A 27993-nucleotide genomic window follows, 5' to 3' on the forward strand; every position below is an offset into this window, starting at 1 on the left:
AAGGCAACACATATCAGCAATAAAACCATTCTAATTACTTCTCTCCATATCACGCTTATCTGCTTTTATTATGGTATCAGAGCAGTAATCTCTTCTTCCTACGATTTTATTCTAAACCGTTATCAAAATTGTAGGCTTTTTTTTCTGTCATCTTAATTATCAGTTTTATTGTCTCCTCTTATAATCAGAAGTTGCTTTTCTATTAGCAGCAATTTTTTTTTATTTTGTTTGTTGCTTTTCTATTAGCAGCAATTCCATATCAGACTATTGCTTTAGCAATTTTCTTTCCTTCTCAACAATATATACGATATTATGGTATATATATGGAATATAACAATCTCTAGCATCACAGACTGTTTTAATTCCATATCTATAGATATTGTTTTTTAATATCAATCGTTCAAATTGTTTCACTATCAACAAAGATTCATAAGTCTATTATCATTCTCACATTTTTTTTTTCTCTTTCTCAGGATACACAAGCAATGTCTCTATACCCCATCCACCATTCTGACAGCCCTTCCACGGTGCTTGTGACTCCTTTGTTGACGGGAGATAACTATGGATCATGGAGCCGCGCTATCACAATGGCGCTTCGTGCCAAAAACAAGCTCGGATTTGTGGATGGCAGTATCTCAGCTCCAACGGAAGAAGAAGACCTTGCTAATTGGCGCCGATGTAACTGTGATATATCTCCATCACCACCAAACACCGACTCTTCATCCACGTCTTTAGAGTCTAATAATCGTGCTCTCAATCAGCCAGCTTCTTCTCATCTTGGAGAATCTAGCGTTTCTCAAAGAAACATTAACACTCGTCCTAATCGTGAACGCCATCCACCTCGTCACCTAAGTGATTACGTTTGCACTAATGTATCAACAGTGACAAAATTTCATTTAGCAAATTATTTCTCTTTGTCACGATATTCTCCATCTCATCGAGTGTTTCTTTCCAAAATCATTGATCACTCAAAACCGCCGTCTTATTCACATGCCATGAAATCTCAATGATTGGCGCGATGCTATGGCCAAAGAAATAAAGGCACTTGAATCGAATAACACGTGGTCTATATGCTCTCTTCCACCTGATAAAAATGCAATTGGGTGTAAATGGGTTTACAAAATCAAATACCGTGCTGATGGTAATATTGAAAGATACAAGGCACGTTTGGTAGCTAAAGGCTACACTCAAATCGAAGGTGTGGAATTTCATGATACTTTTGCTCCCGTAGCCAAACTTGTCACTGTTCGTCTTTTACTTTCTATTGCATCCATTAAGAATTGGTCTCTTCACCAACTCGACGTGAACAATGTTTTTCTCCAAGGAGATCTTGATGAGGAAGTATACATGAAACTCCCTCCTGGTTTTTCAAAGTTCAACAAAGACAAAGTTTGTAAGCTAAATAAATCAATTTACGGCTTAAAACAAGCTTCTCATCAATGGTTCTCCAAATTTCCTCTATTCTCATTCAACGTGGTTTTATCCAATCCATTTCTGACTATAGTCTCTTCACTTACAATCGTGATGACATTTCAGTTTTTGTTCTCGTTTATGTTGATGATATCATTATTACCGGCAACAATGACAATATGATTTCTAAAATAAAAACATTTCTTGCCAATTCATTTTCAATCAAAGACCTTGGACCTCTCCGATATTTTCTTGGAATTGAAGTCTCTCGGTCTAAACAAGGTATATTTCTTTGCCAGCGAAAATATACACTTGATATCCTATCTGATTCCGGACAGATTGGTTCTCGTCCATCCCCTTTTCCCATGGAACAAAACCTTAAATTACGGCCAACTGATGGAACACCTTTGACTGATCCTACAGTTTATCGCCGCCTCGTAGGACGTCTTTTATATCTTACCGTTACACGCCCAGATATTCAATATTCTGTCAACACACTAAGTCAATTCATGCAAAATCCTCATTCTACTCATCTTGATGCAGCGCAACGTGTTCTGCGCTACTTAAAAGGATCTGTTGGTACTGGACTCTTCCTTTATGCTACCAGCTCCCTTTCTTTATCCGGCTATGCAGACTCTGATTGGGCTGGTTGTCCGACAACACATCGTTCGACTATTGGTTATTTTACCATGTTAGGCTCTAGTCCGATCTCGTGGAAAACTAAGAAACAATCAACTGTCTCACGCTCTTCTGCTGAAGCGGAATATCGCTCGCTTTCATCCCTCACTTCAGAATTACTTTGGTTGCGGTATCTTCTTCGGGATCTTGGTATTTGTCATGACCATCCAATTCCTATATATTGCGACAATCAAGTGGCTATTCACATTGCTCAAAATCCTGTCTTTCACGAACGAACTAAACATATCGAAATTCGTTCGTGAAAAAATTCAGAAAGGTATCATCTGTACCGCCTAATTACGTTCTTGCGACCAATTAGCAGACATCTTCACCAAACCACTCGGCGCCGATAATTTTCGTAGACTACTTTGCAAGTTGGGTGTTCTTGACCTCTCAATCCCAGCTCCAACTTGACGGGGGGTGTTGGACGTTGTCAAACGTCCATATGCAAGTTTTTAGCTATATTAGTTTAGTTTTTATGTAATTAATATTTATTATAGATAATAACAGTCTGTTACATATAAATTAGGATAGTTTGTTTATTCCAAAAAGTCAGCCCTGTTTGTTAAGCATTTTCAGCGATATTTAGTTGTACTCAGCCTATAAAAGGCAACACATATCAGCAATAAAACCATTCAATTACTTCTCTCCATATCATGCTTATCTGCTTTTATTAATCCCAATGACTGGCCTTCGATCGGAAGAGTCATAGAAATGCTTGAATCTGAGGATGATGATCTGCCATTTCCACCAAAGCCTTCTTATTGTCCGCATCAAGATAGTTTTGTAGCGCAAGATTCCGATTATGCATCTTCAAGTGAAACCATTTCCGTACAATCATAAATTTTAATGTCGTGTAATGTTTTTCATCTTATGCTGAAGATAAATAATATATATATATATATATATATATATATATATATATATATATATATATCTTTATCTCTGCTATTTCCATTCTCCTTAAATTGGAAGATGAATCAGTGTTTTGTGTCTCTGTTTTGCATTAGCTTCTTCTCATCTTCTTAATATAATTAATTTTACCATGCAGCTCTTTTAAAACTCATTCTCTTGCCTACTGTGAATGACCAAGCTAACTTCGTTTGACTTTGTCAAACTTCTCTTCTGTGCACAAAATAACACGGAAAGTTGAAGAAAAGACAAATATTATTTGTTCCGATATTCTTTGCAGAGTATTGGATTTCTAGGTTTGATAGAGGAAATCGAATTGGGGAAAAGATGAACTCTGTTCTTGAATGAATCAGAGACCAAAAAGTTTTATTCGACTTACTTACAATAGTACAAGAGAATGGCTATATATAGCCTCATTACAAACAGCATAAGACTAAAACTAACAAACTAACTCTGTTTCTATATAAACGACATATTCAAGCCTGTAAACTAATCTAAACGACACAGACTAAACACACAAACCAAACATGGGTTCTAATACACCCCCTCAAGATGGACTTTCTTGAAAAGTTCATCTTGGACTAAACTTGGAAACAATCAACTCGCTGGTGAAGAACAGATCAGTCCATCACCCACTTGGACTCGGCGAGCGAAGAACAGATCACGAGAGACTTGATGATCTCTGACCTTAAAAATTTGTTCGCGAATGCGAAGCAACTCGGAGCAGACTTCCTCCGGTAATCACCACACTGAACTGGCTTGATATCGGAGACGAATCGCTGCCACTTCGTTGGCGAGGAAGGAGGACTGAATCAAGAACTGAACTTGTGACGTATCATCAGAATCAGCGAGCAATCTTTGGCTTTGAAAACGGGCTCCCGAATCCCAAGCAACTCTGAAGAGACTTCATCCGATAATCACGGCACTGAACACCGCGAATTCCCACACTCTCTGCACCACGTCGGCGCTGATTCCCTCCTGGGATCCACAACTCCAAACCGCGGTTGAACCACCGGAAAAGTCTGGACATCGGTGGCGAGGGGTTGCAGCAGCTTTGTAGGCGAGGTAGACGGAGTGAATCTGAATGGCTTTGACACGGCGGGACTCGTCGGAAAAGGATCTTGATCGACTAACACTTGTCGCAGCGTCGTCGTCTTGATTGCGACTGAGAGACGGAATTGTCTCCGAATTAATGAGAATCCGTCTGAACTTCAAGAATGGACGCCGTCTCGTTCTTTCACTAGATCGAGAGAAAGGAACGTCGTCTCGAATCTTCATCGGATCGAAAGAATGAGCTCTCCGTCGATGAGATTCCAGATTCTGCCGTGGAAGCACGGGAAGGGAATCGGATTCTGCAATCGAGAAAGGAGAGAAATACAAACCTAGAATCGGATTGAGAATAGGCTTCGCCAATCCACTCTCCGTCGAGGTTTCTTGAATCGCCATTGAAGAGACGATGAACAAGAGACGAATCTCGGAATTGGGGCGAAAAGAAAACCTAATCTCAGAAATCTTGGAGAAAATCGCTCTGGACCGGGCGACTCGTCTCCGTCGATGAAGCTTCGTAATCCGGCATCATAGCAACAAGAAGGAAGCTTGAAATTGAGAAGGAGATGAGATCGGAAATCAGAAAACTCAGAGACCGCGGAAGATTCGCTCTGATACCATATTGGATTTCTAGGTTTGATAGAGGAAATCGAATTGGGGAAAAGATGAACTCTGTTCTTGAATGAATCAGAGACCAAAAAGTTTTATTCGACTTACTTACAATAGTACAAGAGAATGGCTATATATAGCCTCATTACAAACAGCATAAGACTAAAACTAACAAACTAACTCTGTTTCTATATAAACGACATATTCAAGCCTGTAAACTAATCTAAACGACACAGACTAAACACACAAACCAAACATGGGTTCTAATACAGAGCATCAGAGAGACTTGTGTACACAAGTCAATGGAGTAATACATATTTTACATAGACCTATAAGCTTGAGGCCTTGTTATAATTTGACGAAGTCAATGGAGTAAGCTTGCTCCCTCTTGTTTTGTCTTGTGTACTTATTCACCGACTTATTTTTCGAAGTGCATATTTTCCTCCAGATTTTATTTTACGTTGTAGGAGGGTTCTCAAGATATCGTTATTGATTGGTTGACTTATCTTATGTCATTTAGAATAAGAGGTGGGAGACTCGCTATAGAGTAGAGATCATGATTCAAGCTAGAGTTTTGTTTAAGTCTTCTCTATGTCATGTTATGTATGTGGTCCTCGATCCTCCTTTGAAATATCAGTGTCATTTTTATTATTTTACTCTCCATACACTTGTCGTGTCCTTATTTTCCATTCAATAACATAGAATTATCACTAGTTTCTTTTTAATGTTTCTTTTTTTAAATATGAAAACCGAAGCCTATTAGTATTACCACCAGTTTCTGGGGGCTTCAAAACAAGATGGAAAGTGTATATTTATGCAGAGGATGAAAAAAAAATATGGAACAGTGATATTTAAGAAGTGAAGTAGATAAACACGTAATTTCTCCCGAAGTCCCAGTAACATGACTGCCAAATTTCCTATGGTTTGCCAATTTCCATCCTATGAAGCATCAAGGTCTAATTGTCAATTATCAAGTTGGCTAATTAAATATCTTTCCCATGTCCTTATCACAGCATACACCGCATCTCTGCTAATTATTATTTCCAAAATTAATAAACGAAAAAATAAAAACCCATCCCCCAAAGCGACTTTTAGGTAATACATCGCTGGAAGTCGTCTTAGTAGCAGAAACACATGGAAAATCTATCAATGGAAACCGGAGTAAAACCACTGTTATTGGTTCTGCTTTTATCTCTACTCATGTCCCTCGCAACAAGCTTCCATGTACCGCTGCTCTTCTTCGGCCAACGTTGTTCTTCTTCTTCTTGCGGAAGCATTACCAACATATCTCATCCTCTCCGACTCAAAAGCGAACCCAAAATCTGTGGCGATCCACGGTACGAGCTTTCCTGCGAGAACAACTCTACTGTGCTTTACTTGGGTACCGTAAGACACTACGTTGAGGCAATCAATTACAACAATTACACGGTCCGAATCGTGGCCGCGGATTATCAGAAAGATAATTGCTCATCTTTCCCTCGCTACCCCTCCGATTGGACCAGCGACTACTTAAACTTCCCATGGCGTAAGAATGTGTCTTATATGACGTTTTGGGACACAGTCGAAATCGCAGTGACTGTGGTGTTTTTGAAATGCAAAAAGCGAATGAATTCCTCTCTTTATACAGAGATAGTAGCATCTTGCAGAAATACTAGTGATACATATTATTATATATATATAAAGAAGAACGCATATTTACTGTTCACCCAGTCACAAATTCCTGTTACGCCATCTTCTAAAATTACGAAAATACATGATATCATAATTACAAAATTGCCACTGTAAACAAACAAAAATTAAAAAACATTTTAAAACTTTCAAAATTACACGTCAGTCAAAGAATATTCCAGATGACAATTGTCTACAGTGACCGAGCTTATTTACACTGAAGTTTAAAAGTTAAACCCTTTAAACATTGCAAAATTAAATAAATAAATAAAAACTACAAATAGATGCTCTTTGATCTCCCGACTCTCGAGATTTCCAGAATAGTCTCGAGAGGTTTGATGAGTCCATTGAGATCATGTATACTCGAGATCTCCAGAACAATCGCAAAATGATGAATTGAGTTCGATAAAGTCCTATATATACATAGTATAGGTTTAACAATACATCACCTTCAATGAATAAAAAAAAACTAATAACCGTTACACACCAGCATCTTTCATCTTCCTCTGTTCTTCATATTTCATCTTCCTCTGTTCTTCATATATGTGAACACAATTAACGATTCTTTTTTTTTTCCCCGGTTGTTTAGTTCAAAAACAGGAACGATTCAAACACAAAAGTATTTGCAGCATGGCTTTGACATAGCCAAAATCAATAAAAGAAATTTGATGTGAAGGATAGAAAAGGAGTGAAAGAAAACAAAAGAACGTTCTAATCTTATCTCTTTAAAGATGTCTCAATACCATCACATCTCTCCTGATTATTTATGCAAATATAAAAACTATTGTCAATATACAATCATACAACCAATATAGTTATTTGTTAACTCTGATAAAGTATTTAGAAATGGCATATTCTTATTGTCCACTCCCAGATAGAAAATATTTAGAACTATATCATATACAAATAAATAATAATACAACTAAGATATCCTGGCGATTTTTTTAAAATAAAGTTTCATGTTCTTTTTCTTTCCCAAAACTCTCATTTTAATGTAATAGGGGAAAGAATTATGAATCTGAATGATAAACCAAAAAAAAAAACAACTACTGAATGAAAAGTGAACTCGGATGAGAGAGAGAGAGATCCCTAACTGATCAAGATTGAAAAAAAAATAATAAATTACATACTTTCTTTTGAATAGAAACAAATCAAATATTTATAGCATTAATATAGTTGAAAAACTAAGAAATTGTAAGATATTGAATATCGACATTAATTAAACCCAACAATCGGTGAGAGAGAGAGAGAGAGAAGAGATAGAGAGAGAGACTACGGAGAAAAAGGCAGAGTTTTTTTTTTTTTTTTTTTTTTTTTTTTTTGAGTAAAGAGGAAGAGAGATAGAAATAAACGATTTAGGTTGGGTCAATTGTGTTTGTTACTTTGTTTGCACTCTTAAATCTCAGACATTTGTGTGCCGTAGGATAGTTTTTATCAAACGGTTATAAATATAAATTGTAAGATGGTGAGGATTGTCGTTTTATCTAACAACTAAAAGGAAGCTGTCATTTTTTTTAGTTTCAGGAATGGACTGATATTTTGGACCTGGACCGAATATAATCAGAAGATTTTGAACCTAAAGCTAATTATGTCTAAATATAAATGGGAATGGAGATATGAACGGATAGAGAAATAATTATTTCTATATTAAAATTCAGTGCATAAAATATTAAAGAAGGAATATATTAACTTAGTTTTTGAAAAATGATATATTTTTATTAATTATTTTAAACACTTTCAAATTAACTATAACAAGGAATAAATTAATTCTCATATTTTACATAAATACAGTTCATTATAAATATCATATTATATATCTATTATCAATTTGTATATATCTGCTATGTTTGTTATAGTGTAAAAGAGTTGTAAAATTTATATTAAATATTTAATTGGTGCTCTAAATAATCATTTTCATACAATATAATATGTTTATTTTTAATTTAAGTGGTGAAAAATTTATGATTTATGTTATCGGCCCGACGAGGTCCGACGGCTCGATCGACATTTCGGGCGGCCGGGCAAGCTCACTCGGCCATTGGCCGAGTGAAACCCTACTTCCAGCCCACACTCGGCCGGCCCATCAACTCACTCGGCCAATGGCCGAGTGAGCCTTCTCTCGGCCCAAGCCCATCACTCGGCCAATGGCCGAGTGAACTTCTCCATATGTTCACTCGGCCAATGGCCGAACGAGATCCACCATGCTCACTCGGCCCATGGCCGAATGAGGCCTCAGACGTCCCAGCGTGTTCGCCCAGCCGAGGGCCGAATGAAGTCTCCAGCCGGCCCACCATGCTCACTCGGCCAATGGCCGAGTGAGGCCCCAGGCGGCCCAGCGCGCTCGATCGGCCGAAGGCCGAATGAAGACCCCTGCCGGCCCAACAGCTCACTCGGTCAACCGCCGAGTGAGTCTTCTCTCGGCCCAGACTCTTCACTCGGCCAATGGCCGAGTAAAGCTCACCCGGCGTCCATTCCTTCACTCGGCTATTGGCCGAGTGAATCTCCCTCGACGGCCATCATCTCACTCGGCCATCGGCCGGCCCAGCCTCACTCGGCCGATGGCCGGCTCAGCCTCACTCGGCCATTGGCCGAGTGAATCTCCCTCGGCGGCCATCATCTCACTCGGCCGATGGCCAGCTCAGTCTCACTCGGCCAAGGGACCCTCAACACGTCCCTTGGTCGCCTATAAATAGAGGAGTCCATTCTCTAGTCCAGGTAATCCGAATTTGAGTACTGAAACGCTGTCGAACTCGTACCTCGCTCGTTTCTCTCAAGTTTCGACCTCTAAACACTAAACCCTCTACAAACCACCTCAATCCTACTAATGTTGAGCGTCGGAGAGGTAAACAGAGGCAACCCCTCTGTTTCCCCTTTGTAGTTCACACCTTTCTGTTCACGTTTCAGGTGCTTGGACGAAATAGAGGTCATCTACAGCTAAGGGACGGCTTGGGATACCAAGCCCGACACGCTCGAGTCGAGACGAGACCACTTGGTCCGGCCTTGGGTCTAACCGTCTGCGACTCCTAAATCGTTGTCCGAAAAACTGCGACAACAATTTATTATTTTTTCGAATGGATAAACTTTGATTTTCTTAAGCATACAAAATTACATTTTCAAAATTTATTATTTTATCAATTTATTATTTATGATGTGAGCAGGTTTGGGCTTACGTCATGAGAATTGTGTTTAAATGGGCTTCGAAATTATTAAATTATTAATATATTATAATAGAGAGAGAGAGAGAGAGGGAGAGTAATTATATTTAAAATTTTAGTTATTAGAATTTATTTATTTGTATGATTGTAATTTTAAGTACATACAAAGTAAATATATATATATATATATATATATATATATATACATATATATGTTTGCAATGTTGCACATACAAGTTCATCACAATTGTATGAATTATATACTCATTACCAAATTCTATAAATATGTAAATATGCAGTTATATTATCTCATATATAAATAAATTTGGTCTGAATATACACATAATATATATTATTCCTAAAAATGTTACTTAAACAGAGTTTTAGCATTTATATTGCGTAATACAAACCGCTTTTGTTTTACTCAGATTATATCTATTAATTAAATGCTCATGGATGTAATCTAAATATAACTTAAACATATTATGTTATATCATTGTTTTGTATATTTTGTTGATATTTTTTACTATATATTAATTATTGCAAAAATACATAAAGCATCCCCGCACGTTTTTCCGCAGCAACGCGCGGGGTATAGGGCTTGTTACTATTATATTGTTGATGGCGAGTTACTACAAGCTTCGGATTTGTCGATCTCGTGCGAGATTGAGCAAAAGGCTCTGTTATCTCCTAATGTATTGACCAATAAGAATGCTTTGGATATTCGCACTCAGCTTTCTCTTGGCTTTGAGCTTTCATGGGTTCCGATAGGCTGCTACATCAAAGAATCTAATGCCATTGAATGCAGTTATTTCTTAAGTAAGATAATCTTGTTTTCTTGAATTCAAATTTAAATTTAACATACATACGCAAACATTTTCTTCTAATCTCTTAGTTACCAGTCTGATGATCATGTCTGATCTAACGCAGATTTACTCAGTCAGATTACCGTTGGATTTCGTAAGTACTGTTTCTTGCGTTATAATTTTCTTAGCGTACTCCTCTTCATTGATATATTAAGTAATCTAATACGCTTCCTCTGTCATTTTACATTCTTACAGTTTCCGTGGACGTTGTACTCTTCATAGGTAAATTCGGGAAAACTGCATTACTAATACTAATTATGTATTGAGTCATCCAATCATCTAAAATTTTCATTATATTGTAAAATAATACTTTTACCTTTTTAATGATGCAGTAGCACTTTGTATCCTAAAATTCCTATGTGGGACTCCAATTGTGATCGCGTTTCTGGTCTACAAATGGCGCCGGCGACACCTATCAGTATATAACTCCATCGAAGAGTTCCTTGGAGGCAACAACAACCTCGTGCCCATAAGATACTCCTACTCCGACATCAAGAAGATGACTCAAAATTTCAAGACCAAACTGGGACAAGGAGGCTATGGCTCAGTATTCAAAGGAAAGCTCCGCAGCCACCGTCTCGTAGCTGTCAAGATTCTCAGCAAGTCATCCAAAACCAACGGACGAGATTTTATCAACGAAGTTGCCACGATCGGAAGGATTCATCACGTCAATGTCGTACGCCTCATCGGTTACTGCATCGAAGGCTCAAACCACGCTTTAGTCTACGACTTCATGCCTAACGGCTCTCTAGATAGCTATATTTTCTCTAAACCCGGAAATGAAAGATCTTTGACTCGCACGGAGTTATATAAGATATCGCTGGGAGTGGCTCGTGGTATCGAATATCTACACCGAGGGTGTTGCATGCAGATCTTGCATTTCGATATCAAACCTCACAACATCCTTCTCGACGAGGATTTCACTCCAAAGGTTTCTGATTTCGGGTTGGCGAGATTATGCCCTTTGGAGAACAACTTTGTGTCTATGACGGCCGTGAGAGGAACGTTAGGGTACATAGCACCCGAACTGTTTTACAAAAACATCGGTGGAGTTTCTTATAAAGCCGATGTGTATAGCTTCGGTATGTTGTTGATGGAGATGGCGAGTCAGAGGAAGAATGTGAATGCGATTGCCGAGAATTCAAGCCAAATATATTATCCTTCTTGGGTGTATGAGCAATTGAGCAGAGGAAAGAACGCAGTGCCTATGGATCATGATATATCTGAAGAGGACTCGGACAGGATAAAGAAGATGATTACAGTGGTTTTATGGTGCATACAGCTGAATCCTAGCGATCGTCCTTCGATGGGAAGAGTCATAGAAATGCTTGAATCAGAGAATGATGACCTTCCGTTTCCGCCGAAGCCTTCTTATTGTCCGCAACAAGATAATTTTGTAGTGCGAGATCTCGACAGTCCGTCATCAAGTGATAAAACCACTCTTGCATTATAAGAAATATTGATGTATGATGTGTTTTTTTCCTTCTATTCCGAAGATGGATATTGTATGATATCTATCTCTGTGTTTTTTCCTCTCTTTCTCCTTAAATTGGAAGATGAATTGGTGTGTTGTGTCTCTGTTTTTGTTCTTTTCCTCTCATCTTCTTAATATTATTTAATTTTGTGCGAGATTTGTGTAAGTGGTTTTTAAAAAACCAGCCAGTAAATGATCTGGTCAACAACTGCTCCTCCCGTTAAAGGCAAGTATTCAATATTTGAATTCGATGAAACGGCAAAAATTTGGTAGCCCGGCCAGCACAAGATATACAACGGTAATTAAAAACACCATTCTCTGATTTTGTGGAACATTTGAAAAAACTTGAGCTGTCTACTTTATGATTTACATAATAAAATGGCGAGTTTGAGAATCCGTGGTTTTTCAAAACTTGGCTCACTAGACAATTATTGGGGTCGTAAACATCGATCTGTCTAGACTTGTAATTAATTTTGGTTACAAAGAATATTACCGACTCTGGATACAATATGTTAACCGTATGATTCCCGTTGCAAGACAGCTCGAACAAGAACCGCGAGTCCGAAGGAGAATCGGATCGGCGGACCATTTTCACAGCATCTTGATTCTTTGCATTTGTTTTCACCAAGAACCTGAACGAACAAGAAGCCATAAAGAAGACAAATCGATTCTACTGCATCTCTAGTCAAGAGATCTTGGAACCATTCAATGGGCACGGAATTTTCGATGATACCAAGAAAGCAAGAACCTTCACGCGGAGCTGGGAATGCTCTGTCCAATGTCCCAGAATCTAATTTCCCTGAAAATACATTTTATATAAATTTCTTTATTCAACAATGTGAAAAGAAATAATGGCGATTATGAGGTTAGATAAATAATTAAAGCAGGACATACTTGATGGAATACATTTGCTTGCATTCATTTGAGAAGTAAGACTATCAAAAGTCATCGAGCCCCTTTACTCTTACTAGATTTGCTGTTAGTGTGACGCTGAATTGTCATCCTAAGAGCCATTATGTCCTCTTCTTCTTCCACCTGATTAGGTTGCATCGAGATCTGAGACTCCTATCCGCAAATTTTTGATGCACAGGAAGATTGATTCGAATACCTCGTCGTAGCTCTTCGGAGCTTCCTGTGTGGAACACAAGAAACTTTGACCGGTGAGACAAAAAGTTCAGAAGAGATCGTTTGGTTCATGTCCAGTATAGATTGACAATTCCGTTTTCGTGTTGCTCATCACTTGCATTGACGATTCAGAGAGGAAATCGTTCCGAAAGAACACCGGTGTTCCCGTTCTCCGGAGGCTGATAATATTTTCTCAGGCCGCCGAGGAAAACAAAAAAAAAATAGACAAGTTTTCCAGTATATATTAGTTGACTAAAATCTGAAATAATAAGAAACGACAACTCAATGAAAAATAAATATAAAAGCAAACGACAATTTAAAACATCATTTGATGCAAAAACGACAAACGACAAGTTACAAACGACATCAAAATCAAAGGAAAAACGATATCACGATAAGCATCAAAGGAAAAGAAAAACGACATCAAAGGCAAACGACAAATGGAAATCGCATAAGCGACAAACAACAAGACAAAAAACGACGACGACAAAAAAATAACTTCAACAGCAAAGAAAAACGACATCATAGATAAACGACACCAAAGGAAAACAATTAAAACTGAAACGACATCAATGGCAAACAACAAATTAAAAACGACAGTTAGGACAAACGACAAGATAAAAAAACAACACCGATGACAAACGACCTTAAAAAATTTTGTGAAGAAAAAAAAATAATCAACGTTTGGATATTTATGATTTAGTATTTTTAGTTGAATACATTAGGTTTTAATTAAAATAAAATATTAACAGCTATTATACCTTCCGAAGTTGTTCGTCTTCTTCATGTGGAAGCATTGTCTGCATAACCTATCTTCTGCGACTCAAAAGCAACCAAAAACATCATAGCGATCCAATGTACAAGCTTTCTTGCGAGAATATTGACCTATATTGTTTTACTCTGGTACCATTAGATTCAATGTCGAGGCAATAAATTACAATAATTACACGATCAAAATTGTTTATCGGTTACTTCAGCATCTAGCAGGACTATCGGCATTTGAAATCTCTCTCAACGACAAGTACTGTGATGGTATAAAACGCAAAAAAAAAAAAACAAAAAAAAAAACAAAAAAAGAGTGAATTCCTATGGTTATACAGATCCTTATTGCAACAACCATCATTAATTCAATCCCATCATCCTTATGGTTTCGATACCCAGTGGAAACATCATAGTTCTAAAGGCAACAGAAGGTTTGTGCTCGTTAACCTTTGATGAACGCTTTAATCCATGGTATTTAGAACGAAAAAAAATTTGTAACCCTTTGGTTTGTGCTCGTTAACCTTTGGTTTCAATGAACGATTGGTTATTCAGGTTGGTTTTTCTAAACGATTCAGATCGACATAAATAACATAACAGTAATGTTGACTTTTGAGAAATAGTTCGGACTTTGGAGCCCAAAAACATATAGGGAAGCTAAAAGGAAATTCTTGGAACTCCAAGCTGAATAACCAAGCTAACTCTGTTTGAGTTGGTCAAGCTGTCCCATTGTTTCACAATATACAAGGATATTAAATTTCACAAAAACTAGATTAAACCATTACAGATCATTTGCACATAAAACAAACTAATTATTCTAATTCGGCTATGGCTTCTAATTCTAAATTCCTGATTCGCCTTTTAGGCTTGTTGTCAACGGTAGTTTTTGTTGAACCGGCGGCAATGAAAGGGTTCGGTGGTGTGCTCAACAAGGCATCTCCTCCTTGAAGCATATGAACCACAGTTTTCATGGAAGGATGGTTTGCCGGGTCCCACTGAATGCACCACAGCCCCACGATCGCCAATCTCTTAGCGATCGCACAATCTTCTTCTTCCCCGATTCCGATACGAAAATCGTCTCCTTCTTCTAGAAGATTGTAGATCCATTCCGGATAGTAAATCTGGGTCTTGTCGTTCTCGTCGCTGGTCCTCCTTCCTCCGACCATCTCGAGCAACACCATTCCGAAACTGTAAACGTCCGATTTGTACGAAACGTTCCCAAAGTTTCTCGAGAAAACCTCGGAAGCGATGTAGCCCATCGTCCCTCGAGCCGTGCTCATCGACACCAGACTCTGATCCTTGGAGCAAAGCTTTGCGAGACCGAAATCAGAGATTTTTGGAGTGAAGTTTTGGTCGAGAAGTACATTGTGAGGCTTGATGTCGAAGTGAAGGATTCGTTGGTCGCAACCTTGGTGGAGATACTCGACCCCTTTTGCGATTCCCATTGAAATGTCTTGGAGTTTTTTCCAGCCGAGAAAGCGTTCTGCGTCCGAAGATGATATGAAGTGTTAGAGTGAGCCGTTGGGCAAGAACTCGTACACGAGAGCTCTTCTAGATCCATCGGCACAATATCCGACCAAGCGAACCACGTTGACATGGTGGATTTGACCGATCGTACCCACTTCGTTTATGAACTCTTCACCGTCGCCTTTAGAGGTGTTTAGCACTTTCACGGCCACGAAAAAGGAATCCGAGAGTTTTCCTTTAAACACCGTTCCATATGCTCCTTCGCCGAGCTTTTCCTTGAACTGCTCTGTGATCAGCTTAATATCATTGTATGAATATCTGCTGGGCTTTTGACCTTCGTAGTCATTCAGAAATCTCTCCATTTTGCGTTGAATCTCTCTTGCATTTCTGTCAGAGTTATAAACCCGAAATGCTACAACTAGCACTGCTAAGAGAGTAGCAACGCCGATAGCTGCAACGATAGCCTCCCAAGCTGTCAAATTTGTAGACACAACAATAAATATATTTTTTTCTTTTCTCATATAATTAAGATTTTTTTTTTCTTTGCATAGCACATAAAAGAAAAATTAACTAATTATAGATATCTTTGTAAAGACAAACACAATAGGCATGCTTGTAATAACATAAAAATCAAAAGCAGAGTATTAGATTGTAATATGGGAAAGTAGTCTTACCTTTCACTTTATTAGGGATATAACAGTGGGTCTGTACTTTGGTGGAATTGCCCTTCAGTAAACAAATCCTTCTGTTGGCTTCACAATGACCACAGGTTGGTTCAAGCCAATTTAAACGAAGATTGTTTTTGTCATTATAGCTTGATATATCATAGTACGTAGTCGTAGGCATAGGTGTGTTATACATCCTTGTACAATTTAGGGGCAAATAGTAAATCACTCCATCGGATCGAACGCCAAGAATTTGGTAGCCCGGGCCAGAAAGACAATATTTATAACCGGAATCCTCTGATGTTGATGAACAATTGAAAAAACTATAGTCTCGTGTTTTACGATTTACATAATAAAATGGCGAGTTCGAGAATCCGTGGATTTTTAGAAGTTGGTCCTCTAGACAGTTGTTGGGGTCGTAAACATCGATCTCTCTAGACTTGTAATTAATTTTGCTTACAAAAAAGTTAACCGACTGTGGAAGCTCGATAACCGTGTGAGTGCCGTTGCAGGACAGCTCGAATCCCGGGAATCCGCAGCGATCATTACTTCCCTTGATTCCGAAGGGAAATCGGATCGGCGGACCATTTTCACCGCATCTTGATCCTTTGCACTTGTTTTCACCGGCTACAACTTCGAAGATGAACAATACCAAGAACGCCAAGAGCTTGTACGACCAACTCATGATAACTGGTTTTGTGTCAACGCAACTAAGTTGCAAAATAAGTTGCACATGGTGAGATGACTTTGAAATATTCAAAGTCAATATCCTTAACAACTCTTACATTACTGAGTCTATTTTCTCAAATATTTATACATTATCAGTCTAAGTAATTACATTTATCATTTAACATTTCGTTTGTTTGACTGGTCAATTCCGACAAAGTGAGTTTGAACCTACAACCTCGTATTGGAAGGGAGTGTGACTAAAAATCACTGCCTTTCATAATTTGTAGCTCGAAAACTTTAAGTCGCCAATTTATTATTATTAGTAACTAATTTTTGTCTCAATAAAAACGTCAACTAGTCAAAACTAGTTTTTCAATATATCGACCCCAAAACTCAATACCTACATAGTGAAAACGGATTGATAATAACAATCTTTTCAAACTAAAAGATATCATAATATCTCTATATTTGAAAACCACAAGTTATTGACCACAAGTTGATACTTGGTCCGCATATACCTTATTTAGAAGAAGAAGAAGAAGAAAAAAAACAGGAAAGCTTAAGAATGAAAACACTGTTATGGTTGATCATGTTTTTTTGTCGACTATCGACGCTCGCAACAACCAGTGCACCGTTCCATGGCCAACGATGTCCGTCTTCTTCTTGCGGAAGCTTCGCAAACATAACTCATCCTCTTGTGAGAATAACATGATCTCTACTGCGTTGTACATTGGAAGTATAAGACACTATGTGCAGGCCATAAATTACAGAATAGTGGATGCTGATTATCAGAAAGATAACTGTTCTTCTTTCCCTCGTTACCCGTCTGATTGGACCAGCAACTACATCGCAGCGAGTGTGATGGTTTTAAAATGCGAAACAAGAGTGAATTCCTCTCTTTATATAGAATTCGCTTCTTATTGCAAACACCATGATTCTAGTAACTCTTATTTTTATTTGGTTGATGCCAAATCAATGAGAGCTTCGGATATGGAAATGCAATGCAGTACAGAGCAGAAAGCTCTGCTGTCATCTGATTGGTTGATCGACAAGAACGCTTCGGATTTTCGCAAACAGATTGTGCTTGGCTTTGAGCTTACCTAGGTTCTGCGTGGCTGCAACACTGGAGACTCCAACAAGATTTGATGTAGTCCTTCAATGTGTAAGATATTCTCGTTAAATTAATTCCATTTCGCCTTACACTATTCTCTTTTACTTAACGGCGTGACATTCGTGTTTCTTGTATCACGCAGATCTCGTTAGTCAAATTTTCGATGTTAGTAAGTACTTGTCTTTTAAATGAAATCCTGTGTTTATCTTGAAAAGTCAAATAAAATATGCTCTACTTTAATTTTTCGATCTAACAGTGATACTTTTCCCTTTCTATCTTTCACAGTTGCCAATGTAGTAGAGCACATCATAGCTCTTACCTTCCCTCCGGTCATTTCTATTCTTATATTCCTTTCTATTGAACTCATCGGCGGATATAAAATGTAAGTAGATCATTAATTATTTCTTGTATCGTCGAATGCTCTAAAATTGGCTTAATACATCGTCAAATAATGCAGATTATCCTTTATGCTACCTGTTATTGAATTCGGATGTGGAACTCCAGTTGTGATCGCATTTTTGGTATACAAATGGCGTCGGCGACATCTATCGATGTACAACTCCATCGAAGAGTTCCTCGGAAGCCAAAACAACCTCGTGCCCATAAGATATTCCTACTCCGATATCAAGAAGATGACTCTGAATTTCAAGACCAAACTGGGACAAGGAGGCTATGGCTCGGTTTTCAAAGGAAAGCTTCGCAGTCACCGTCTTGTGGCCATCAAGATTCTCAGCAAGTCAACCAAAACCAAGGGACAAGATTTCATCAACGAAGTTACAACAATCGGAAGGATTCATCACGTCAATGTTGTGCGGCTCGTCGGTTACTGCATCGAGGGCTCAAACCACGCTTTAGTCTACGACTTCATGCCTAACGGCTCGCTCGATAGCTATATTTTCTCTAAACCCAGAAACAAAAGATCATTAACTTGCACGGAGTTATTTGAGATCTCGCTGGGAGTGGCTCGCGGTATCGAATATCTACACCGAGGGTGTTGCATGCAGATCTTGCATTTCGATATCAAACCTCACAACATCCTTCTCGATGAGGATTTCACTCCAAAGGTTTCCGATTTCGGGTTGGCGAGACTATGCCCTGTGGAGAACAACTTTGTCTCTTTGACCGCCGCGAGAGGAACATTAGGATACATAGCTCCCGAACTGTTTTACAAAAATATCGGGGGAGTGTCTTACAAAGCCGATGTTTACAGCTTCGGTATGTTGGTGATGGAAATGGCGAGTCAGAGGAAGAATTTAAATACAATTGCCGAGAATTCAAGCCAAGTATACTATCCTTCTTGGGTGTATGAGCAATTGAGTAGAGGAAAGAACGCGGTACCAACGGAGGATGATATATCTGAAGAGGATTTGGAGATGATTAAGAAGATTATTAAAGTGGCTTTATGGTGCATACAGCTGAATCCCGGCGATCGGCCATCGATGGGAAGAGTCATTGAAATGCTTGAATCTGAGGATGAAGATCTGCCATTTCCGCCGAAGGCTTCTTTTTGTCCGCAAGAAGATAGTTTTGTATCGCAAGATCCTGAAGGTTTTTCTCTTTATTCTGATGATGAATACCTTGTGATTTACATAAGTACTAATGTCTTCTTATGATATCGTGAAATCACTGTCACGATATCATAAGTACTAATGTCATGATATGTTTTTCTCTTTATTCTGATGATGAATACCTTGTGATTTACTTTCTCTCTAATTTTGGAAGATGAATAAGTGTTGAAAGAAAGAGAGAATCGGAGAAGAGAGAGAGTGTTCCGAGACTTTGAATATTTCTTATATTTGATATGAACTTTGTATCACCTATTTATACATATGGTGGATACAAGAGAGAGTGTAATAAATACATGTAATAATTCTATCTAGGAAATAGAAAGTAATAAATGTTACACAGAAAATAAGACATAGAAACTAGATGACAAATAAATGTAACACATTTTCCCATGTGATATGAGTTCCAAGGAGTGAGGACTTCCGAGGCACGCTTGTCAGAAGGAAGGCACGCTTTGTCAGGAGAAAGGGCGAACTGGCGAGCTGACGAAGTGGCGAGCTGGCGAAGTGGCGAGCTGGCGAACTGACGAGCTCGATTTCAACAATAAGTGTTTTGTGTCTCTGTTTTCATTTTCTGATCTTCTACTTCTTATAATTCAAGATTAGGTGAGATGTTATAAAAGGTGGGCGTTTGGAATTAATTATGCACCTTAACATATTTTTTTCTCCAAAGGGCCCGGAATGTTATGGTCTAAAACAGTATCGGAATTCTGGCGAAATCAAACTGGAAACTCTTGATTCCCGTTAATTCCTGTACTGCTCAATAAATAATTATAAATAGAACTAAAATACACCCTAAAAATAAACCGTGAGCATACCTGAATTCCATGTTTCATGAATAGTTCCAAAACAGATTTCAATACCGATTTGGGGCCGAAAAATAATAATATTCCGATTAAGGGGATTTTGAATAAACCTACACTCCTCCGAACAATTGGCATGATTCTATTTATATTTATAAAAAAAAATTAGCTACGTAAGCCGCCTAAACTGTAGGAATTGTAAATTAGCCAACATTTTGTAAATTCTTTGTAAATAGCTAAATTGCATACGTGGCATCCTATTAACTGCTTATTTTTACATTTTTTTTCCTTTGTTGATTTCGGCCATGTGTTTAAATTGGGCAGTTTTTTTTTTTTTTTTTAAATTGAATCAAATTTTTAAACCGATTAGGAAGTTTTTAACGTGAGAATTTGAATTTTCCAGCAGATTTTGAATCTTTCAACCGCTTGTTTCTAGTTGATTTGTTTTCTAATTTCGGAAATTAACAATAAATAACAATAAGATAATATTTTCCATTTATTGGAAATCTGTTATTTATTTTCGGAATATTTCTTGATCCTTTTTTTGGCTGCCATTTTACATTCAAATTGATTTCCTTTTCAGTGTCCTTTCTCAATCCCAGAATTTTAGAACCTCCAAAATAATCCCATAATTTTTTTCAGTTTATTTACACGAACATACTGTAAATATGTTTGTATTTACAATGCATTTACAAATGAAACAATTGGTTTTTACTGTATTAACTGTAAATCAACATCGTTTTTACACAAGTATACTGTAAATATGCTTGTTTTTACCATTCATTTACTATGAAACAATTGGTTTTTACTGTATTAACTATAAATCAACGTCGTTTTTACACAATTGATTCTAAATAATTTCTCTCATGTAGTCTTGTATACTGTGACCGAGACTGAACCCGCCGGTACTTAGGTGCGATTTTTAGGCGCGCAAGTACACGTGTCGCTCAAGTAATATAGTGAATTAAGTACGGATATCGATCCCACGAGGAAAAAGCTTAATTAGCAAACAAATCAACCAACACGAATTGAACTAAAGAAGATATGGAAAGATGTCACAAATTATTGACAAGTTCTAACGCAAATAAATAGCAAAACACTCAAATAACAGTTGTAAGCAGAAAGAGAGGCTAAGGACCAAGGCTTCATGGGTTTATTCAACGGTTTGGATACATGAATTTCACGCACAATCAATAATCAAATCACTATTCTTTGCTAATCGTACTCACAGAATAATATTGCTAAATCTCTCTCGAGCATCTAACAACCTATGTCAAAATTAGGAAAATTTTCTCTCGATCTCAATTCCTAACAAAAACATGCATTAATATCAAGAGTATTCACACGAATCTATGACAACCTAACTATCTCTAGCCTAGGCATGCATCATATAGTAATTCAAACCAAAACACTAACAACCTAATATTTCTCAAGCATCAAGTTGAAGTACAAAATCATGAACAATGTAGCTAATCTTGATCAAGCATTAAAACATATTTGAATTAAGCAAAGCAGTAGAGAATGGAAATTGAACTTCAATATGTTAAATCATATCCATAACCGAATCCTAAACCCGATACGCCATAGTCCTCAACGGAATTAGTTCATAGCGTAGCGAGAAAACAAAAAGAGAATGAGAAAATAGGAATAAGAAATCATAATTAAAAACTAAATTGTGAATTAAAATACGGGAGTTCAAGAGTAAAGGAGAAGAATAAAACTGTAATTGGCGCGAATCGATGAAGAACGGCTCTCCTCTTTTTCTCTATCTTTCCCAAGCACTAATTGAAAACAATAAAAAAAATCCTAAGATCCTTCAACAAGAGATTGAGAGGTGTATTTATAGGCCTATGTCGAAATCTTTGGGTTTCTCTTAATTTTCGGAGCTGACTGGGTAATAAAACTTGATCCAACAACTCAGATTGACTTAAAAACCGCGTTTCCTCTTTTGGTTTCGGCGCACCTCGCGGCCCGTGGTACGAGAGTCGCGCCGGGAGGTTAACATTTTTGGGACGTCGTGTTCCTTGCTTGACGCTCGGAGATTTTCGGCGCTTCAATTCATTGACCTCGTGGCGCGCGGTATGAGGGTCGCGGCGCGAAGTAGACACTTCCACATCATCGCCAAACGCGCTAGACGCTCAGAGATGACTCGGGATGAATCTCCAGACCTCGCAGCGCGCAGTATGAGGGTCGCTGCACGAGGTTTCCCTATTTTCTTGACTCCTTCTTCGTTTTTGACTCGTTTTCGATCCCGAATGCTTCGATTTGTACATATTTGCCCAGAGTATCTTAGAAATCCCATCTTGACCTGAAAGCCTTCAAAACACACGAAAAACCTCAAAACTACTCAAAAACAAGCTCGGATTTAGTTGGGGTGATAGAAGTTTTCTACGTTCGACACACACCTATCATACTTTATGTACTTCTTTCTTCCATTTGGTGCTTTGGTGCTTCGGTACAATGAGTTTCACGCATGCAAAGAAAATCACAACATGTTAATCAGTAAATAACAAAAGTTTTGCAGTCATGTTATAACTTAAGACAAAATTGAGAAAAAATTTCAAGACCCAAAAAATTTCCAGATTATTTCAAACCCATACGGTAACAACATTTACAAAACCATTTAAATCTTCCATCGAAACTCATTTTCAGACCCACTTCCTGAAATAAAGAAAGACTCAAATTTATTTCCGATGAAAAAAAAATTCTCAAACCACCAAATTTTTTTACATAACATTATTGCATGTACGTAAATCGTTAAGGCTTACCTTGTTTCTGAGCCGTCGGGTTAGAAATCCGCCTTCGTTCTTCAATCGGCGCCGATTTTATTTTTTGAATTTGAATCCCCTTAGGGTTTTCGTTAGAGAGGTTTTTTTTTGCTGCGTGAAGATTTGATTTTGGTTAGATGGTTGATATCCCGTGTTAATTGTATCCCTCAATTTGCGCGATGTAGTTATGGCCAATTAATTTTATTTTCTTTTTAATTAATGGGCTGAATATTTTGGGCGGGATTTGGCTGGATTCTAACATTTCCCCTGGAATATTTATTTTCTATAAAACCAAAACGTTTCGGAATGTTACAATTCTATTAAAAAAAGGTATATGTACTAATAAAAAAAACAAAAAAAAAACAACTATATTGCTTGGAGAAAAAGGCATTTAAAATCTCATCAAGCTTGTTCTTGTCCCGACCACGGAGGGGTTTTTCTACAAATTATGGGACAAGAGGCATTTAATCTGAGCCAACCATCAATGCAATCCGAATGGAAGCAATGTTTACACTCGGGTATGGTTTTTAGTGTTTCCTTGGGCCGATACTCCGACAAACATATTGCGCAAACATTATCTTCGGGCTTGGGAATCCATCGGCTCTCTCCCAAAACTATCTTTGGATAAGACTCAAGTGTTGGGCCATCGAGGCCCAAAACAAGTGTTGGTGGTTGTAGGGCCACGGACTAGCTAAGGCCCACGGTTGACCTCCGTGGACTAGCAAGCGATTTGACTCGCCCGCAAACAAAACAAAGCATCCCTAAGAAGCACAACACCGTTGGTACTCCGACTCCCATCGCCACTGCATCTCGGGCGGATCGAGGGATTCTTGGGCCCACAATGAAAATTCTACAGTTTACTTTGAGTTTCCATAAACTTATAATTCTTGTACTAAATAAATAACACTACTCATTATAATAGTATGCGAAAATATTTATTGATGAATTTGTTAAATTTGGAGCATATAAATTTAGAATTTTTTAAGCCATGAGCAAGTAAGTGAGACTTTATTACGTTAGGTTTAGTTATACTAGGAAAAAGTCAACCAAAAGAAAAGCCAATGATGAAACGATAAATTTATAACGTTGGTTTTGTTCAACGGTTCTATACTTTACATCAATAATTATAGGTCCTTAGTACTCTGTTGAACGAAAAGAACTAGCTATCTGTTCTTATCTTCTAAAGTGCTTCTGATAATCATATTTGATATAAATTAATCTAAAACAAAACCCTTCTGGTGTCGTTAACCTTTGGAGTAGAGTAAAAAAAAATCTCAAATAAAAGCATTGACGTATAACGTATTGCCGTTATTATTTTGTAATTCGCACTTACGTTAGTTCCAATTATTTATGATTTTTTGGAGATATAATTGCTCTTAATTAGTCAATTCCATTTTCAATTTTTAAATATGAAGTCGACGTGTATGATGACGCATTGGCGAAAAGCAAGAGCTATATTCACGAGTTTTAAATTATGGATATACTTGTAAACAAGCAAATTTTACATTAACATTGGATTTTATACAATCATATAATACCAAGTCAAATGAAGTTAGATGGGTCGCTCTTGTCTTTTGTTCCTTTAGTTTTCAAAGTGAATAATACATTCAGATTTTATCTTTGGTCTCGATATATTTATTTAATTGGCCGAGTTGTTAGCCGGCATATATCTTATTTGGGGAAAAAAAACACAGAAGGAAAGCTTAAGAATGAAAACATTGTTATGGCTGGTCGTGCTTTTTTGTCATATAACACAGTATCGTCGCTCGCGACAACCTGTGCTCGGTTTCCGTTCGAAACCCGTGCGCCGTTCCATGGCCGACGTTGTCTGCCTTCTTCTTGCGGAAGCATCACCAACATATATCATCCTGAATTCCTCTCTTTATACTGAATTCGCTTCTTATTGCAACAAAGACCGTCGTTCCAGAAACTCCTACTATTATTTGGTTGATGCCATATCAATCATAGCTTCGGATATGGAGATGTCTTGCAGTACAGAGCAGAAGGCTCTGATATCATCTGATTGGTTGATCAACAAGAATGCTTCGGTTGATATTCGCAATCAGCTTGCACTTGGCTTTGAGCTTACCTGGGTTCCAGAAGGCTGCTACATCACAGACTCCAACGGCATTCGATGTGATAATGGTTAGATATTCTTGGTTATTTTAAATCCATGTCGTTATGCACCACTTACATCCAACACACATTTTATTCTAACTAACCTTTTAGTTAATGTCGTGATGTTCATGCCTCTTATATAATGCAGATCTCTTCAAGACAATTTTGGCTGGAATTGGTAAGTATTGGATTTCTAGGGATTGGATTGAAGAATTAAATTTCGAAAAACTCTGTTCTCTTGAATGAGAAATCAGAGAAAAATATTATTCAATCAATCTAAAATTGTACAAGGTAATGGCTTTATATAGCCAAGAGACTAAATGAAAAGGAAACTGACCGAAAAGGAAAGTAAGGCTAAAAGGAAACTTAATCAAAACTGAAACCAAAATATTAACGACAACACTGCCTCAATCCTGGGTTCTAATAGTAAGTACTTGTTCTCTAATTATAGCCGATTTTTCCTTGAGTAATAAAATTAAACATGCTCTTCTAAGCATTCACCAGTGTTTATTTACCAAGCTTCATTTGTATTCTTACAGGTGTCTGTGTCTTTTTCCTCATCACCAGTAAGATTTTGAAGATTGTATATCATTAATTATTTCTTGTGTCATCAAATGGCCTCTAGAATTGGCTTAATATATTGTCAAATAATACTTCTACGTTTTTTTTTTTTTTTTTTTTTTTTTAAATGTTTTTCAATAATGCAGTAGCATCTGTTATTGAATTCATATTCGGAACTCCATTTGTGGTCGCGTTTCTTGTCTACAAATGGCGTCGGAGACATCAATCGACGTACAACTCCATCGAAGAGTTCCTCGGAAGCCACAACAACCTCGTGCCCATAAGATACTCCTACTCCGATATCAAGAAGATGACTCAGAATTTCAAGACCAAACTCGGCCAAGGAGGCTATGGCTCTGTATTCAAAGGAAAGCTCCGCAGCAATCGTCTTATGGCCATCAAGATTCTCAGCAAGTCGGCCAAAACCAATGGACAAGATTTCATTAACGAGGTTGCAACGATAGGAAGGATTCATCATGTCAACGTCGTTCGTCTCATTGGTTACTGCGTAGAGGGTTCAAACCACGCGTTAGTCTACGATTTCATGCCTAACGGCTCTCTTGACAGTTACATTTTTCACAAACCCGGAAATCATAGCTCTTTGACTTGCACCCAGCTATCTGATATCTCGCTCGGAGTGGCTCATGGTATCGAATATCTACACCAAGGATGTTGCATGCAAATCTTGCATTTCGATATAAAACCACATAACATCCTTCTCGACGAGGATTTCATCCCGAAGGTTTCAGATTTTGGGTTGGCGAGATTGTGCCCTTTGGAGGACACCTTTGTTTCTTTGACCGCCGCTAGAGGAACGTTAGGGTACATCGCTCCCGAGCTTTTTTACAAAAACATCGGTGGAGTTTCTTACAAAGCCGATGTGTACAGCTTCGGTATGTTGTTGATGGAAATGGCGAGTCGGAGGAAGAATTTGAATGCTATTACCGAGAATTCGAGCCAAATATACTATCCTTCTTGGGTGTATGAGCAATTGAGCAGAGGAAAGAATGCGGTGCCTGTGGAGGATGATATATCTGAAGAGGATTCAGAGAGGATAAAGAAGATGATTACAGTGGCTTTATGGTGCATACAGCTCAATCCTACCAATCTGCCTTCGATGGGAAGAGTCATAGAAATGCTTGAATCTGAGGATGAAGATCTGCCATTTCCACCAAAGCCTTCTTATTGTCCGCAGCAAGATGATTTTCTAGTTCAAGATTCCGACGGTTCATCATCATTAAACTGAAACCACTTCCGTATAATCATAAATATTAATGTCATGTAATGTTTTACTTATTATGCTGAATATAAATTAAATCAGTGTTGTGTCTCTGTTTTTCATTCTCTTCTTCTCATCTTCCTAATGTTACTCATTTTTCTGTTATTTACTTGTGTAAGTAGTCTTTATTAAGAAACCAGCCAGTAATAATTCCACTTTTTTTTACCCATTTTCTACCATTTTGCCATGCAGCTCTATTTGAATTCATTCTCCCGCCTTCATTGAAAACTCCTAGAAATTAGGAAGCCTCAAATAAGGTGAAATTATTAAAGAGACACTAATAGCTAACTCCACTTATTTGTTCAAAGATTACTTGCTCAAACAAAAATTCTTCTTTTTTTTTTTTTTTAATTCTGCTTAAACTCTAATCCAACAATTCGATTCACAACTAGAAGATATAATATAAGGCCTCGCACAAGCTCTATGTTTGCACAACCACCCATGAAGAGTCAACTATACACCTAATGGAAAAATTTACTTATTAGATTTAATGATTAGAAAATCACTGGTACCTTACAAGTAATAGAAAAAAGAAACCAAGTATTTTCGGTTATGGCTTCTAATTCATAATTCATGATTTGCCTTTTAGGCTTGCTGTCAACAGTAGTTTTTTGTTGAACCGGCAGCAATGAAAGGGTTGGGTGGCGTGCTCAACAAGGCATCTCCTCCTTGGAGCATATGAACCACCGTTTTCATGGAAGGACGGTTTTCCGGGTCCCACTGAATGCACCACAGCACCGCGATCGCAAATCTCTTCGCAATCGCACAAACTTCCTCTTCCCCGATGCCGATGTGAAAATCGTCTCCCAGAAGATTGTATATCAATCAGGATAGTAAATCTGAGTCTTGTCGTTGTCGTCGCTAGTCCTCCTTTTTCCTACCATCTCAAGCAACACCATTCCGAAACTGTAAACGTCCAATTTGTACGAAACATTCCCAAAGTTGCTCTGAACTTTGGAACAAAGCTTCGCGAGACAGAAATCAGAGATTTTCGCCGTGAAAACGTTGGTCTAGAAGTACATTGTGAGGCTTGATGTCGAAAGTAAAGGATCTGTTGGTGAAGATACTCAACCCCTTTTGCGATTCCCAGAGAAATGTCTAGGACATTTTTCCAGCCGAGAAAACGTTCTGCGTCTGGACATGTGAAATGCTGGAGCTGTTTAGCATTTTCACCACCGCGAAAAAGGAATCTGAGCTTTTCCTTGAACTGCTCTGTGGTAAGCTTAATAACGGCGTATGAATATCTGCTTGGGGTTTTCAGCTTTGTAGTCATTCAGAAATCTC

General features: G+C 37.9%; 3 protein-coding genes and 4 pseudogenes across 4 annotated transcripts; 5 read left to right on the plus strand and 2 right to left on the minus strand.

The window, feature by feature from the left end:
- Positions 1 to 5805: 5805 nt before the first annotated feature.
- LOC149380338 (LEAF RUST 10 DISEASE-RESISTANCE LOCUS RECEPTOR-LIKE PROTEIN KINASE-like 2.1) lies at positions 5806 to 10321 on the plus strand. Its single transcript, XM_089604137.1, has 2 exons — positions 5806 to 6288; positions 10061 to 10321. Exons 1-2 carry the CDS (start codon positions 5806 to 5808, stop codon positions 10319 to 10321), a joined length of 744 nt encoding a protein of 247 aa, XP_089460263.1.
- A 207-nt stretch (positions 10322 to 10528) lies between these two features.
- On the plus strand, positions 10529 to 11798 carry LOC149380339 (rust resistance kinase Lr10 pseudogene; annotated as a pseudogene).
- Positions 11799 to 14267: 2469 nt separating this feature from the next.
- LOC149380340 (rust resistance kinase Lr10 pseudogene) lies at positions 14268 to 16520 on the minus strand (annotated as a pseudogene). Its single transcript, XR_016294253.1, has 2 exons — positions 15845 to 16520; positions 14268 to 15642 (listed from the first exon to the last, which is right to left on the minus strand). The product of XR_016294253.1 is annotated as a rust resistance kinase Lr10 pseudogene (transcript).
- Positions 16521 to 17152: 632 nt separating this feature from the next.
- Positions 17153 to 17608, plus strand: LOC149380341 (uncharacterized). Its single transcript, XM_089604138.1, has one exon. It carries the CDS (start codon positions 17153 to 17155, stop codon positions 17606 to 17608), a length of 456 nt encoding a protein of 151 aa, XP_089460264.1.
- A 543-nt stretch (positions 17609 to 18151) lies between these two features.
- LOC149380342 (rust resistance kinase Lr10 pseudogene) lies at positions 18152 to 19228 on the plus strand (annotated as a pseudogene).
- Positions 19229 to 24635: 5407 nt separating this feature from the next.
- LOC149380343 (rust resistance kinase Lr10-like) lies at positions 24636 to 26704 on the plus strand. Its single transcript, XM_089602613.1, has 4 exons — positions 24636 to 24896; positions 25018 to 25047; positions 25409 to 25435; positions 25577 to 26704. The coding sequence occupies exons 1-4, from the start codon at positions 24728 to 24730 to the stop codon at positions 26674 to 26676; spliced, it is 1326 nt and encodes a 441-aa protein (XP_089458739.1). The 5' UTR covers positions 24636 to 24727; the 3' UTR covers positions 26677 to 26704.
- Positions 26705 to 27203: 499 nt separating this feature from the next.
- On the minus strand, positions 27204 to 27982 carry LOC149380344 (rust resistance kinase Lr10-like; annotated as a pseudogene).
- Between the last annotated feature and the right edge of the window lie 11 nt (positions 27983 to 27993).

Source organism: Urtica dioica, chromosome 12 (genome assembly GCF_054948205.1).
Source record: "Urtica dioica subsp. dioica isolate 48M chromosome 12, U.dioica_male_clone48M_v1_H2, whole genome shotgun sequence".
NCBI classification, from domain to species: Eukaryota; Viridiplantae; Streptophyta; class Magnoliopsida; order Rosales; family Urticaceae; genus Urtica; species Urtica dioica.

Excerpts from the sequence above, each read along its gene's own strand:
- LOC149380338 (XM_089604137.1), top strand. The coding sequence starts at position 5,806 with ATGGAAACCGGAGTAAAACCACTGTTATTGGTTCTGCTTTTATCTCTA. Across the intron at positions 6,289-10,060 it reads CCTCTCTTTATACAGAGATA|CAACGCGCGGGGTATAGGGC; the intron begins GTAGCATCTTGC and ends GTTTTTCCGCAG.
- LOC149380341 (XM_089604138.1), top strand. The coding sequence starts at position 17,153 with ATGTCCGTCTTCTTCTTGCGGAAGCTTCGCAAACATAACTCATCCTCT.
- LOC149380343 (XM_089602613.1), top strand. The coding sequence starts at position 24,728 with ATGGAGATGTCTTGCAGTACAGAGCAGAAGGCTCTGATATCATCTGAT. Across the intron at positions 25,048-25,408 it reads GACAATTTTGGCTGGAATTG|GTGTCTGTGTCTTTTTCCTC; the intron begins GTAAGTATTGGA and ends GTATTCTTACAG. Across the intron at positions 25,436-25,576 it reads TGTCTTTTTCCTCATCACCA|TAGCATCTGTTATTGAATTC; the intron begins GTAAGATTTTGA and ends TCAATAATGCAG.